This window comes from Rattus rattus, chromosome 3 (genome assembly GCF_011064425.1).
Source record: "Rattus rattus isolate New Zealand chromosome 3, Rrattus_CSIRO_v1, whole genome shotgun sequence".
In the NCBI taxonomy this organism is placed as follows: Eukaryota; Metazoa; Chordata; class Mammalia; order Rodentia; family Muridae; genus Rattus; species Rattus rattus.
This window is the reverse complement of record NC_046156.1, coordinates 71,169,609-71,184,301: the sequence shown is the minus strand read 5'-3', so window position 1 is coordinate 71,184,301 and position 14,693 is coordinate 71,169,609. Positions and strand designations below refer to the sequence as shown.

At 42.0% G+C, this 14,693-nt stretch overlaps 1 protein-coding gene across 1 annotated transcript in view; it reads left to right on the top strand.

Moving 5' to 3' along the window:
- The window catches only part of Map9 (microtubule associated protein 9), a 30,547-nt gene extending 16,994 nt beyond the window's left edge, over positions 1–13,553 (top strand). The window contains exons 8-14 of the mRNA XM_032898192.1: positions 1,276–1,346; positions 3,265–3,433; positions 4,162–4,251; positions 5,462–5,623; positions 5,750–5,895; positions 6,088–6,220; positions 12,572–13,553. Coding sequence (XP_032754083.1) covers positions 1,276–1,346; positions 3,265–3,433; positions 4,162–4,251; positions 5,462–5,623; positions 5,750–5,895; positions 6,088–6,220; positions 12,572–12,694 — 894 coding nt within the window. The 3' untranslated portion in view covers positions 12,695–13,553. The remainder of the gene's footprint in view (positions 1–1,275; positions 1,347–3,264; positions 3,434–4,161; positions 4,252–5,461; positions 5,624–5,749; positions 5,896–6,087; positions 6,221–12,571) is intronic.
- The last annotated feature ends 1,140 nt before the right edge of the window (positions 13,554–14,693 follow it).

Below are 14,693 nucleotides of genomic sequence, written 5' to 3'. Positions count from 1 at the left end.
ACTTCAAAACATAAACACTTTTAGTGAGCAGTGTGAAGGACCCTGGAGCTGCACACTGAGTTCCAGGCCGGGCCAGTGTTTCTCGGTGTCTGTCCCTTTCACAGTGGACATCATGGACACAGGACAGGAACATTGTCATGATGTTCGGAATAGATTTATGCTTTGTAGAATACCTGTGGTCCTCTCGGATAGGGTATGTCGGACGACTATGCCTTTACCCTTTACAGTGCAGCTAGTCCTTATCTCCTCTGAACTCAGTCTTCAGACCTGTTACAGCATCAGGTCGCTAATGTCCATGCCTGGCCATTAGGAGTGCTAAGAACTGGCTTATATTGCACAGAGTACCCTGGTGCCTTACGTAATACAAACACAGTGCAAACTCCAAAGTCTGATCCGTGTCAGGGAAGCTAATGCAGCCACAGTGCAGAAGCACCTGTGCACCAAGGCCACTGGGCTCCGGCTACGCTCACATTGGCACCCTCAACTGTCCTGCTAGACCACCCCACCTGTGTACCATAGAGAGCTGTATGTCACAAGCAAGAGTCTGTTGTGAAATATAGACAGGAGCTTAGAACAGGACATGCCTGAGTTAAAATACACAGTTTACACACCACAGCAATTCTTACGAGGCCACGCTTGGGTTTATTCTTCTGTTTTGCTGAGTGATCCTTCCCACCTTGAACCCAGCAGTCCTCCTGGTACAGTTTGTTTGCTGGTTCTGGGCATGAGAATGACATCCACGCATGCTCCTTGGTGTCATCTGATGAACTCACAAGCCCTCCTTTGAATGCATGCTCTTCTCCTGCGTCTCCCTAAGCGTCAGCTCCCTGTTTCTGTGGGCATTGCTAACTGCAGTAGTCACCCACCCATGCTTTCTTTCTTCTCTGCAGACCTTCCCATTGTCCTCCATTTACCCCTCAGCCCTGCCCAGGGCAGCTTCACCTGAGAAGCCCCTCACCCCCATCCAGTCACTGTCCCCGGTGCTGCCTGTGTCATGAGCCACTTGACTTAGGGGTCGCCTAAGACCATTTGCACATTAGATATTTACATTACAATTTACAACAGTAGCAAAATTATAGTTTTGAAGTAGCAATGAAAATAATTGTATGGCTGGGGGTCACAGCAGCCTGAGGAAACGTGTTAAAGGGTCGCAGCAGGAGGAAGGTTGAGAACCGCTGTTCTAGGTGCAGCTCCTTTCTGTGGCTGCTTTTCTCAGTTTTGCTTCCCAGCCTGACATCCGCATGGTGAGTAATCTGTTTTCTGTTTTCCATCCAGAAAACAAATGAAGTCAAAACCACAAAGAATAAAAAGACAACGAATAACAGAGTGTCCAGTGCCTCTGGCAGGTAAGAGTCTGTATGAGTTCTGATTCTAGCAATGCTCACCTTAATCTAGATCTAGGTAACAAATTCCACTTGTCACGGATTTTTCTAGTCATTTCTATTGTAAGCGGGGATGGACATTTCATGATGAAACTCTGTCAGTTTAACTCTTTCATAGAAAAATTATCATTTTAGGCGATCTTTGTGGTTTTCCCTCTCCGGATGTGTTTTTATTTTTTTTTTTCCTCATCTCACTGCACAGCTCCGGGCTGAAGCCCGCGTTTTGATGAGCAGGATGTATAAAAGGCCATAAGCTGAAGATCAACACTTTTTTTCCTTTTAAGTATTTTGTCAAACATGGAGGAAAATGGACAGTTTTCACAGGCTAAGTGGGTTTATTAAAATTATAAGAATTTAAGGTTAAGCATGCTGGCACATAATCCAGCACTCCCTAGACTGAAGCAGGAGGATGGTTGTGAGTTCAGGGCAGATGAGGAATATGCAGATGAGCGACTAGCACCACCGTGTAGTAAGCCTCATTCACCAAGAGAGAAGGTAGATTAGAGTTTCCAAAAAATATCCGAAATACAGGGTCTTATGCTTCTAAATTTATAGTTAGGCATATCAAGCAACAGAATAATACAATAACATTCAAAGAGTGATTAAAACCTACTTGGTTGATGTTTTTCATGTAATTTGAGATGTTTCTTTTTCTTTTGTTTTTTTTTTTTATTATTTTATGTATTTACATTTCAAATGTTACCCCCTTCTCCTCGGTTTCACCTCTGCAAACCTCCTATCCCAACCTCCTCCCCACCCTGCTTCTATGAGGGTGCTCCCCCCGACCCATCCACTCACGTCTCACTGCCCTAGCATTCCCCTATGCTGGGGCATCAAGCCTTCCCTGAACCAAGGACCTCTCCTTCCATTGATGCCAGACAATGCCATCCTCTGCTACATATTCGGCTGAAGCCATGGTTTGCTCCATGTGTATTCTTTGGTTGGTGCTGTAGACCCTGGGAGCTCTGGGGTATCTGGTTGGTTGATAGTGTTGTTTTTCTTGTGGGGTTGCAAACCCCTTCAGCTCCTTCAGTCCTTCCTCTAGCTTCTCCAGTGGGGTCCCTGTGCTCAGTCAAATGTTTGGCTTCAAGCATCCGCATCTGTATTGGTAAGGCTCTAGGAGAGCCTCTCAGGAGACAGCTATATCAGGCTCCTGTCAGTAAGCACTCCTTGGCATCCGCAATTATGACTGGGTTTGGTGGCTACAGATGGGATGGATCCCCGGGTGGGGCAAACTCTGGATGGCTTTTCCTCCAATCTCTGCTCTACTCTTCGTACCTATATTTCCTTTAGATAGGAGCAATTCTGGGTTAAAATTTTTGACCCCATAAGTATCTAAGAAGAGAACTATAGTTCAAAGTTATAAAGTTTAAATTATGTTGAGAAGAACTAAGCAAGCATGACTTCTTTGGAGTGGATTATTTTCAAAGCAATTATATAATTCATTACATCAAGTCATAATTTTGTTTCATTTTGTTTTGTTTGAGACTGGGTCCCACACTTAGCCCAGGGTAGCCCGGAGCCCACTGTGTACATCAGGCTGACCTTGAATTCATGGTAATCCTGTCTCAGCCACTTGAGTGTGACTCGTAGGTGTGAGGTGCTACACCTGGCTTCAGAATTAGTTTTAATAACCACCAGTGCAGTTCTTTTTCCTGTTCTGTTGATAATAGAGCAGTAAAAATTTGATTAACAGCTATACAAATCAGCTGATTTTTGCCAGTACATATTAAAAAATTTTAAAAAGTAGCAGAAGATAATGTAAATTATTTGATTATTGCAAATCTTTTTAAAAATTCTTTTATTGGTTATTTTGTTTATTTGCATTTCAAATGTTATCCCCCTTCTGACACGTGTTCTTGGTGTGTTTGGAACTTCCCAGGCTGATGACCTCTGAGTTTTTAAAGAGATCAGGTCCCACCAAAAGAAGTCCATCTGCAGCTACCTCCTCTCACTATTTAGGGAGTTTGAAAGTCTTGGACCAGAAGCCACCACGGAAGCAGAGCCTAGAGCCCGACAAGGCTGATCACATAAGGGCAGCGGTTTATCAGGTAAAAGGGCAAGTATTTCCTAAACAAGAACCCATTGTTTCCACAGCGCCTGCACATCAAATGATGAGGTGGCCGTCCGCAGTCATGACTGGACACTGTCACTGCGAGAGAGGTGGTTTTTTCCCTATGTGTGAGAAATCTCAAGGGTTTTTCTCAATTATTTGCTGCCATATTTTGTTTAAGATATAAAAATAGTGTTTTTTAAGGAAAGAGAAGATAATGTTGTAATTCATAGAAATATAGCTAAAGCCAGTCCATTGTAAAAGCTGCATGCATTTTATTCTGTTCTGAAGAAAGTTTATGTTGATTGTGAAGAACAATTTTTTTTTAAGTTTTTCTTTCCTGAGACTTAGTTAGACGTCCACAGACTCAGGTTTTCCTAATTTTTTCACAATTTCAAGAGAAATCCTTTTTGTTTGTTACACAGAATATAACCTATTATAGAAAATTTACACTTAACTTTCAGTGTAAAATATCGATACATTTAACCATTATAGAAAATCATTTAAGTCTTGCAGTACAAGACAGATGATATGCATGATTTTCTTAAGCAGCAATACTCATCTTCATGTTTGACAATATTGGAAATAGGATACTACTTTAGATAAAACATCAATTTCATGGTTTCTTTTTAAACTTTCAACAAATATTTTAGATGAGGATAAAAATTCTATGTCATTTGGACACCTTATAGCATCATATAACCTTTTTTTTCTTTAATTTCACAGGAGTGGTTAGAAAAGAAAAATGTGTATTTACATGAAATGCACAGAATAAAAAGAATTGAAAGCGAAAACTTAAGGATTCAAAATGAACAGGTATCACCAGAGACAGAACCATAAACGGTAGACTTTTACACGGTAAAGTGTCTCTAGATATTTAATGGTTGTGAATGAACTATTTTTAAGTGGTAAAATGTACATATTGAAGAACTGATTTCTGACTTCATCTTTTCAGTTTGGGTTCAATTTCACTTTTACATAAAAACACATGTATTGTAATTATAGGCTAGAAACAGCAGTATTAGTATTTGTGTGATCAATGGATTTGTCATAGAAATTGACTTTGATTAGAATTTAACCAGGAACGTAGTTGCTATACACTTTTCCTGTTCTGTTTTCCAACCCCTGCTATGGCCCCTGACCCACATCCTCCCTCATACCCAAGACTTTTCCAGCCCTCCCTGTGATTTCTCTCTGTTCCTCTCACCCAGCTGAGAGCCCATGGACCATCCTCTCTTCCCACTTCATTGTGTTGATCCTCACTAAAGTAGGTGGACAGGGACGCGTTCCTGAAATGAGCAGCACTAAGCCAGGCAATTCTTGGTACAGCATCCTCCAGGGGCCGCCTCTGAGCGCCTTTGTGCTATTAGCTCTGCTGTGTGTGCCCTTGGGTTCTTCTGCTTCTGAATCATATCACTTCTATGATGCGATCTAGGTCTTCTATGGTTGAACAGTATTTGAGACCCAGTATTGGCCTTAATGAGGTTAGAGAGTAAAATTCATTACGTTTGTAACATAGCAAGCTGCAGTACAGCCCCTACACATTTTACAGTGTGATTCCCTTACTTAACATTTGGTATATGTTCATATTATAGGGAAATTATGCCTCAATATCAAAACAGGAATCAAAACACGCATCTGCATCCAGTGTGCCTTGGGCAACTTACCTTATAGTCTTTTAACGTTCATGATATTGTCTTACTAAATATTTTATAGGACCAGTTAGCCTGCTGTAGTTTATTTTGAAAACATTTATTTAGCATCCTACCAAGGTCAATAGATGCTTCTTTGTCATGAATATTAAATAGGTCAACATGATAAATGCATTGGCATTGTACAAAGCAGGGAGTGATGAAGATGGCCTTGTCCAGGCCATTCTGAATAAGTTAACTGCCTTGTAGCTTCCTTGTATTATAACTGTGAGGACATTAATGACAAATACGTACGTGTGTATTTATGTCTAATGTGTAGGCTTACACTCCTTGCAGACACATCATTGTATGCTTTTGTTTTTTAATCAAAACAGAAGAAAGCTGCTAAGAGAGAGGAAGCACTAGCTTCATTTGAGGCCTGGAAGGCTATGAAGGAAAAGGAAGCAAAGAAAATAGCTGCAAAGAAGAGGCTGGAGGAGAAGAACAAGAAGAAGACAGAGGAGGAAAATGCTGTGAGGAAAGGCGAGGCCCTGCAAGTGAGTGTCCCAGGCGACTCTGCTCTCAGTGCCCTTCAGTGCCGGGCTTGACGGCAGGATCGCTTGTACTTAGGCTGATCTCAGAAAAGCCATGGCAAGTAAGAGAGTCACTCTGAACTTTTTTAGGCATTTGAGAAATGGAAAGAGAAAAAGCTAGAATACCTCAAAGAGAAGACGAGGAGGGAGAAAGAATATGAAAGAGCGAAGAAACAGAAGGAGGATGAAGCGGTCGCTGAGAAGAAGAAAGACAGTGTGACTGCCTTTGAGAGATGGTAATCCCCACCATGCGCATGCGCATGCGCACTTCGGGAGTTTCACGTTAATGCTTGAGGCTTTCCTAGGGATTAATTACAGTTTACAGGTCTCCTCGTGCCTCTCAACCTCATTGCTTTCAAAACTACAGGAGGGCATCACAGGTGTATACTTTCCTTTAACCTCCCAGAGTTTCATGTTCTCTTGCACAGGAGCGAGAAAAAGGAAGCTCTCCTCAAGCAAAAGGAAAAGGAGAAAATAAATGAGAGAAGAAAGGAAGAGCTGAAGAGAGCGGAGAAGAAAGACAAAGACAAGCAAGCCATCAGTGAATATGAAAAGTGGCTGGTACGTGTTCCGTGCAGGTGAACTTGACCCTTTAACTGACTTCTTATCCCTTTCTGCTTCTCATTCCCAGTCTTCCTCCTCCTGGAGTGCACCTCGTTGAGCTCAGCCCTTCCTCCTCCGTAGACCAGATTCCCCGTGGCCTCATTTCTCTCCTTGCTTCTGAGCTCGCACCAGCTGTGATGCTCTAGGCCTGCATCCCTGCCTCAGGCCCTTCTCATCATGCCCACTCTTACTTCTGTGCTCCTTGCCTCTGACATCACAGGAAGCAGACAAGTGCACGGCGGGCACAGAGCCTTGTAGGTGCAGTCAGCCATTGCGCACAATAGCACTGAAGTTGATGGTGAGGACCTGTTCTGTTTCTTAGACTCTCGATGATGCTGAGGATCTACAGAAAGGGGTTCTATGCAGGTGTTGTTTAATGAAAGGGGTCAGCAGTGAGGTTGGAAGGTACAATATCCAGAGCTGCTCTACGGGTCTGAGTGATAAATATTTGGCTTTAATTTACATATTTTAACAAGTGACTATGGTTACTTTCAAGGAAAAAAACAGTTTTCTGTACTTTAAAACAAATATTAATCTTCTTAATTTTAAATAAATAATACCCATCAGTATTATACTTTGTGCAAGTAGATGGCATTGTTATGACTAGGTCACATATAAACTTTCTCCCCAATCCATCTAGCAGGGTTTTGGTTTTTTTGTTTTTCTTTTTTTTCTTTTGTTTGTATCTGACTTAACTGAATTCATCTCCTTTTGCTGTCTAAAAATCTCAGATTAGGGTTTGGTTTTGTTTCGACCTGACCTGCATATCTCAGACTGAACTTGAGCATGTTTTCATTTATAAGTACATATTAGGAATGTATATTCTGTAAATTGTCACATCATAGACACATACATTTTTCTATTGGATTACCTCTTCTGATTCTAGAAGCTTCTGTAGTAGGCAAATTTACTTACAATTTCTGATAGACGATGCAGCTTTTCCACCCACTCTACTCTTGTTTTGTCAACTTTGCTTATTAGTTCTAGTTTTATTTTGGCTTTTTCAGTCTTTTTTTTTTTTTTTTTTGACCTCTGATTCTCAAACCTAGGTCTAAAGACCTTCCCATAGTTTGAAGCTACCTTGTTTCTTTCATTCTTTTATGCTTCTGATATATCTTTCCATGTGCCCTGCCTGCCCTCAAGTTATTTTCATGCATGACAAGAGATTTGATTCCAACTTAATTTTCCCAGAATGTGTGTTTTTACAAACAAATCAACGCATCTTCTCCTGGTGGTGCAAGAGCTCATCTCTGATCTATCCCTCCTGCCTTGGGGCTCTGTTTCCTGACCTTGTGCTCCACTGGTTGGTCTCATTATATATGTAACTTTTCTAGTCCTATCAGTTCTGCTGGGCTTCATGTATCATGTATCTAGGTAATACAGTCCCCATCATAGTTCTTTCACAGCATTTCCCTAGGATTCTCAGTTTTTCATGCACATTTTAGAATTAGCACCCCCTACAGCTCTCTACAGGTAGAAATGACCTTAAGCTAGTGATAGAAAGGTGTCCCTTCTCTCCAAGTCAGCAATCTTGACTGAAAAGTAAACATCGTTTGCCAGTTTGTGTGGACTCTTGGACTGCCTCATGGCGGTTCCATGCAGAGAAACAACAGAATTTGATGGTCAGAATTAGCTTATAGTAGGGCCCTATCTTTAAAAATTAAAAAAAAAAAAAATAGAATGAAAAGAATGAATGAAGTGGTTGGTGTTTTGTGATCTTTTAAGTTAAATTCTTACATAGTGCTTGATTCACTTTTTTTTAAATGTTAGACTTCTTCCCATATCAAACAATCTGAGTTACTGCTGATATGACATAGGTAGTTACATTTCAGAGTTTAAATTTTCCATTTTATTTCCGTAGTTCCTTGAAACTGGAGTAGCATTCCCACTCCTAGCACACTGGAGTTTTGAACCACTGCTAGATTGCAGTGTGTTGACACATTCCAGTCTCATCAGTACCCGGGAGACAAAACATCCTCAAAGCCTTGAGTTACTGGCATGTTGGACCATGCAATAAAACTTCACCCAGGAATGTGCCCCAAAATGTGAACACACAGTACACTACTGACCCGCTCTCCTGATCACCCATTTTGTTTTAAACTTTCTGCTGGCAGAAGAAACTATGGTGAAGGGAAGGAAGGAGCCCAGACTCCGACAACTGATAGAGAAATTCTCCAAATTCTTTTACCTATTCTCACATTGTTGACTCCTGTTACCTGATAGTGAGGGTAAGAATTACCTACTTCTACTCCTGGATTTTCAGCATCCTACTTGTAAGGTCAAACTTGTTTCAGGTTTTCTCTTGGAAGATAGGTTGGAGAAAAAGAAGTGTAGCTAAATCAAGTGAACTAACGCCAGCTTTTTCTTTAAGGTTCTGAATGATTCCTCTTTGTTTCTGTAGGAGTATGAAGTATGCAGACATCCTCAGGAGCAAGGCTATGCATGTTAAGATCTCGCCTCACTTTTTTTGACTTACAAATATTGTCTTCAAATGTAGCTCTTACATTGCCACATTGTTCTCATGATACGTCTCAATTTTCATAAGTACTGATGAAAGACACAGACAGCCAACATCACTAGTGTCTTCCTCAGGCCGCCAGCCTGCAGAGACAGTTGTCTAAGGGCCTCATGGGAACCACGGCTTTTCTGAGTCACAGGAGAAAGCCGGAAGAGAAGAACTTCCAGATGTTTGGTCTTAGCAGAGAATCAGAAACAGAGATGGACAAGCAGGTGCTATTCAAACATGAAGTAAAATGTATCTAGATGGATGTGTAGATTTTGTATTAACGCCTAGATAGCCTTTTTTCAATAGAAGCATAAATGACAAGGGTCTCAAATTCACCTGCTGTACTAATGTAGAAACATGAGAAATAGCGCTTCGGTGATAAAAGGAAATGCCACTGCTAAAAGTACCTTCTAGACTCTTGTAATTGCTTTCTCTGCGTCTGCTAACCTAGTCCTAGACCTGGAAGCTTCTAGCCTCTGCGCTGTCTTACCTAGGTCTAGATGTTTTCAGCCTCTGAGACTTCCTGCTGAATAAGCTCACCCTCTCTAGTTCTTTCTGAGCTCTGCCTGGCTGTTAACTCAGCTGTTCTGGCTCCAACGCCTCTCCAAGCTGACTGATGGTATTTGCCTTCTCTCAGTTCTCCTGAACTGCTCTGCTTGGCCTCAAGCACTGGCAGTCTGTTCTAATCTTCTGGCTCCTTCTCATTCTCTGACTCACTCTGTCTTTACCTGTGTCTAACTTGTTCTCTCTCTCTGCAACCTGTCTCTGTACAACTGTCTCAGTAAAACTGCCTCCTCTCCTCTCTCCTCTCTGCACTGCTCTCTTGAAGTAGCCTCTCTTTTCCTCTCCTCGTGAGAGTTTGGCATATCCTATTCTGTCACATCTTTCTCTGGTTCATTAATTTACCTAACATGCAGTTAAACATCAGTCTCAAACAGGGTGCTTTCTTCTTCAAACTAACCTTACCTTCATTATTTTGGATTAAAGGTGTGTACTAAGGGCACATCTGCATTCCAGCCAGAGGGACTCAAGGTGTGTGCTAAGGGTTGAGGCACACCACAACTAGAAAATAACACAGTGTCAGGTTTCACAGTGTGATCAAATATCCTACAACAGCCACTGATCCTCTTTTCAACCAATAAAGTAGAACTATGCTAAGTCTCCCCTCAGTGAAGCTACATTCTTTCCGTCTCTCTGAGTTATCTGCCTCGTGTGTCCTGGGACTTAATCAGAAATAAAAATGAAACAAGGAAGTCTCTAACACAGCATCTCCTGCTGGCTCTGATTCTTCTTACTCTGCTTGTCTTTGCTTTTCTAACGTGCTGTAAAGCTGGTGGACACTTCTGGAATTCCTCACACTCTGCCCAGCCCCCTCCTCCCTTCGATTGTCCCTGTCATTAGCATAACCAAAACCAAAACCAAAACCAAAGTAGAAAAGTTCTTGGATCTGTAACACTTGGTTCACTATACATGTGTGAGGTAGCCTGCTCACATAAACACACACACACACACACACACACACACACACACACACACACAGCGCTCCTCCCTCTGTGTCCTCCAATACTCTCCTAACTGGCATATGTCCCTAGCTGCAGTCCTTCACCACCTGAATTCTGGATAGTACCATGGTTTACTGTTACTTGTGTCCCTTTATTCTCATCTGGCATGACTCTCCTGTCCCCCTAGCCTTGGTCGCAGTGGCTTCCCTTTGTTTCCTCGGCATCACCAACTTTTCCCCAGGTTTTTTCTGAGCTATGACCCTTGACATCTCTCTGTTTGAAACCTCTTCTCCCGGTGAGTCCCCACACCGTTGTCTCCATCCACCCTGGGTCAGCTCAGACAGATGCTCCTCTAATCCACTTTTCTGTGAAAATACATTGCTCCTCTATCCTTTGTCTCATAGAAATTCACACAGTTTTGGATTTTATGTTACCAATTTACTTGTTTCTCATCTGTTCACTTTGAATGTTTTCTGAGTGACAGAAAGTATATGTATCTGTGTGTTTGCCCTGCTAAGCACTCTGAGTTTGACCCCGAGTAGAAGGTGACTGCTTGACATTTGAACAGAAGGAACAAAAATCCAGGTGTCACGGTGCCAGAAGAACTAAAGCTCCACAGGGAGCTCGGAGCCTGTTCCGTGTGAGGACGTAATGTGTGAGGACGTAATGCGTGAGGACGTAATGTGTGAGGACGTAATGCGTGAGGACGTAATGTGTGAGGACGTAATGTGGAGGAGCAGCACACGTTAGTGATGGCAGGAGACTTGCTAGTGGCCAATGCCTTTGATATTTAGACTTCAGAGCTTTGCTTCACAGCAGGAAAAAGATGTTGAAAGGATTAGTGCAGTAAATAGAAAATCCCAAGCAACTGCCAAAACCAAAATAAAGCGAAACTCAGTGTCTATCCAATCTCGCGGGTCTGACATGCTTTATAAACCGTTAATTGCTCAGATCAAGGAATAAAGCCATGTTATCAAATTGGAAAGCATCAAGGTATCATAATCTAGGAGTCAGTGTGGATGCTGGCGGGCAGGTCAGGGCCCACAGCTACTTAGGAGAATAAAAGGTTGATCAGTGAAACTGAACATAGGTAAACATCGGGAAGGTTGGGGGAGGAAGATGTGAGGTGGGGGCTGAGAGAGCTGACGCAGAGCCTGAGAGCTGGTCTTGCTCGGGGGCCACTCACTTTTTCTTAATGTATTTCATAACTTTCTGAGGCTGACTTCTTTATTAATACATTCTGTCAAAACCTAACAATCCACATAACATGAACAAAACACACGAGGACAATATTTTTGTCATTAGAAAATATCCAACTACTAAACATTAAAAGCACTGCTACCTCTGCAGTTAGATAAATCAAACAGTTGAACAAAAGAATCACAGCAAGGACAACAGATTGTTTTACCTTGTGCTCAACTTCAGTGGCACACCTGAGCCTGGATCATAGGCTTCTGATGTCCTGCGTTGCCATGGCACAGACACGGCGCTGGCAGGTCCCCTTCGGAAGTGTGTTACCCAAAGGTCACCACCAGCTTTTCATAATCACGATGGCTGTTATTAAACTGCACACTCACTCCCAGGTTTTCTGTTTTGGTTTCTGAAGCACAGTCTTGCTGTGTAGACAGAGTTGGCCTCCAACTTACGATGCTCGACTCTCAGCCTCCCAAGAGCTGGGATTGTTTATATATCCCCATGCTGAGAATTTTACCTCTTGTCACTACCCTCCTTCTTTCTTCTCCTATCCTCCTCTGTTTCCTATGACCACCACCACCACCACCACTGTCATCATCATCATCATCTTCTACTTGAGACAAGGCTGTCTGGAACTCACTTTATAGCCCAAGCTAGCCTCAAATTCATAGCAGTACTGCCTGAGGCTGAATATTAGGTTTATAGGTAAGCTTCCATGACTAGTTGAACATAATTTTTATTGTACCATCAACATTTTAAAAAGTAGGGTGAAGCTAGGCAGGGTGGTTCATTCCTTTAATCCCAGCAGTTGGGAAACAGAAGGCTGGAGGGTTAGAAGTTCAAGGTCCTCCTTGCCTATGTAGTGATTTTGATTCTAGGCCATGCTTTATGAGACTCTCTCGTAAAAAACAAACGAAATGAACATTAATACAGATTAATAAGTCTGTACATATTCATATAAATCAGCAGCATTCCCTGGCGACTTCTACTTTAATTGTACATAGAGATCTTATAATGAGTTATTTTCTTCCAACAATCCAATTTAATAAGTTCACATAGTATAAATAACCATAGAGTTTTCTGTTTTGTGTTTTTTTTTTCCTTTAGGAAAAGAAAGAAAGGCAAGAAAGAATTGACCGCAAACAGAAGAAGCGCCACTCTTTCCTTGAAAGTGAGACACACCCTCCATGGAGCCCTCCATCCAGAACTGCGCCCTCAAAAGTATTTTGATGTTTCTGGTTCTTGATATTTTTTTTTTTCAGTTCACCAACTTTACCCATGGATTTCAAACCAGTCATCTCATTATTTGTGGCTAGAAGAATCTGTTTCATTTCCCTGCAGGAGCTTCTGTGGAGCATGAAAGAGATACTTTGCAGTTTAATCAGTGGGAACATTTTCTGGTGTCCTCATCAGGTTGCTGGGACAATCCAGATGCGTGAAGTTTTATCATGTCTTGACCGTACCTGGAGTGGGGTGATGCATGGTCACTGTCACTGAGTTCTGAGTCTTCTTAAATCATGTTTGATCCTACTAATGAAAGAATGACAGCTAGACAGATAGCACAGTCATAGAGATGATTCAGTCTGTGGAACCCTGTGTTTCCACAGTACAGTTTGGGCATTGAGGGTCCCTGGAGAGTATGGCTGTGTTACCTCTTCTAACTCCAGTGCCTCAGCTCAGATAAGTATCTGCTGTACAAGTTAAAGACTCAGTCAGTTGAGGCCACAGAACTGGTCAGACACTTGATTTAAGAACTTTGCCTTACGGTCTAATCTTGGTGCGTGTTGCCTACATGAGGCTTACCTGACAATCACAGCCGCTTCTAGAATGGGCTTACTTCTGGAATGTTCTTTCTAAGGCCCATCTCAATCTCTTTATTGTTTGATTGACACCAAAAAGCATCAGTGTGATGGTAGTGGTTTCTTATAGAGTAGTTGTGAAAATTTCAGGGTGACTATCAACGTTTTTCTACACTAAAGTTATAAAGGTAATGAAGGTAATTCCCAGGATTTCCCCATTTTCTTAACTAATTAAGAGTGGTTCAACTTGCATTTTGAAGCAGTTGAATAAGAAAGTAAATTTGTAAAAATGTTCAAGATCGTTTATTTATTATTTATTTATTTATTTATTTGACCTCTGCTTCTCCCTGAATCAACTGATCCTATACTTGACTGGCCATCTCTTAAAACAGATTAATTGTTGGAATGCTGCTGTAGGCAATGATGCAATGCAGAGACAATCAATGGAAAACATACTCGCTACTGTTCTCTTAGCTCTGACGTCATCTCTGCTGGATCTTTCTAGATGTGATTCATCAACTTTATTGCAACTATTCAGGGTAGATAGTGTTAGCTTTATTGTGCAGTGCAAAGACTGAGACTGAGAAATCCAACTACCTTGCCATACAGCTAACATGTGCATGGTGGGGGACCAGAACTTAACATCTCCCTTGAAACCCATGTAATTTGAGAGACTGTGACTCTGACTTCTTTGTTCATCAGCCTTGCAAATTCCTGTCACTCCCAAGGGTATAAAGTCAGGCAGTGTTGGTGAGGCATGCCTTTCTCCTAGCATTCCCTTACATCTATGAAAGGAAATGAGGATTCATGGGATTTAAAACATTCATCTACCATCTGATAAGTGTCAACAAAGCCAGCAGCTTGTGTAGGACCCATTGAGCAGTATTGAACCTTGGGTTATGCAGAAAGCAAGACGTCAGGAGCTGCTTGGCAGCCTCATGGAAACAGATGGAATCACATACAAGACATCGGCAGATGAGCATCCTGTCAGAAATGGTCACTGAAAGATTCTCAGAGTGCTCTCTGTCTGGGATTCAGGACTCAAATTTGTGTGGTTTCCTAAAATTGCAGACAATCGAGCCTCCCAGACTAGAGTGATATGGGCCTCGTGTGTTGAATTGGGAGTGATTAATAAAAAGGGTTGCACAGTAAGGATCTCAAAGGAAGAGCAGACAAAGGTGTAGCTGCTCCTAGTGATCAGACACCCGAGGTGTGCTTGTTGTGATTCCACACCAGGCGTGTACTTCCGCACCCGGACCACTCTCTACAGTGTTGTGTTAGCTCCTCAATCATGTCGAATGGCTGATTTAAGTTAACTAAAGTATTTGGGACATAAGGACTCCGTAAATATTCATCGTTATCCTTTACTTACTGTATCTCCCCACGGTGGGCATGAGATCGGTGTGGGATGAGCAGCGCAGCAGTCATTT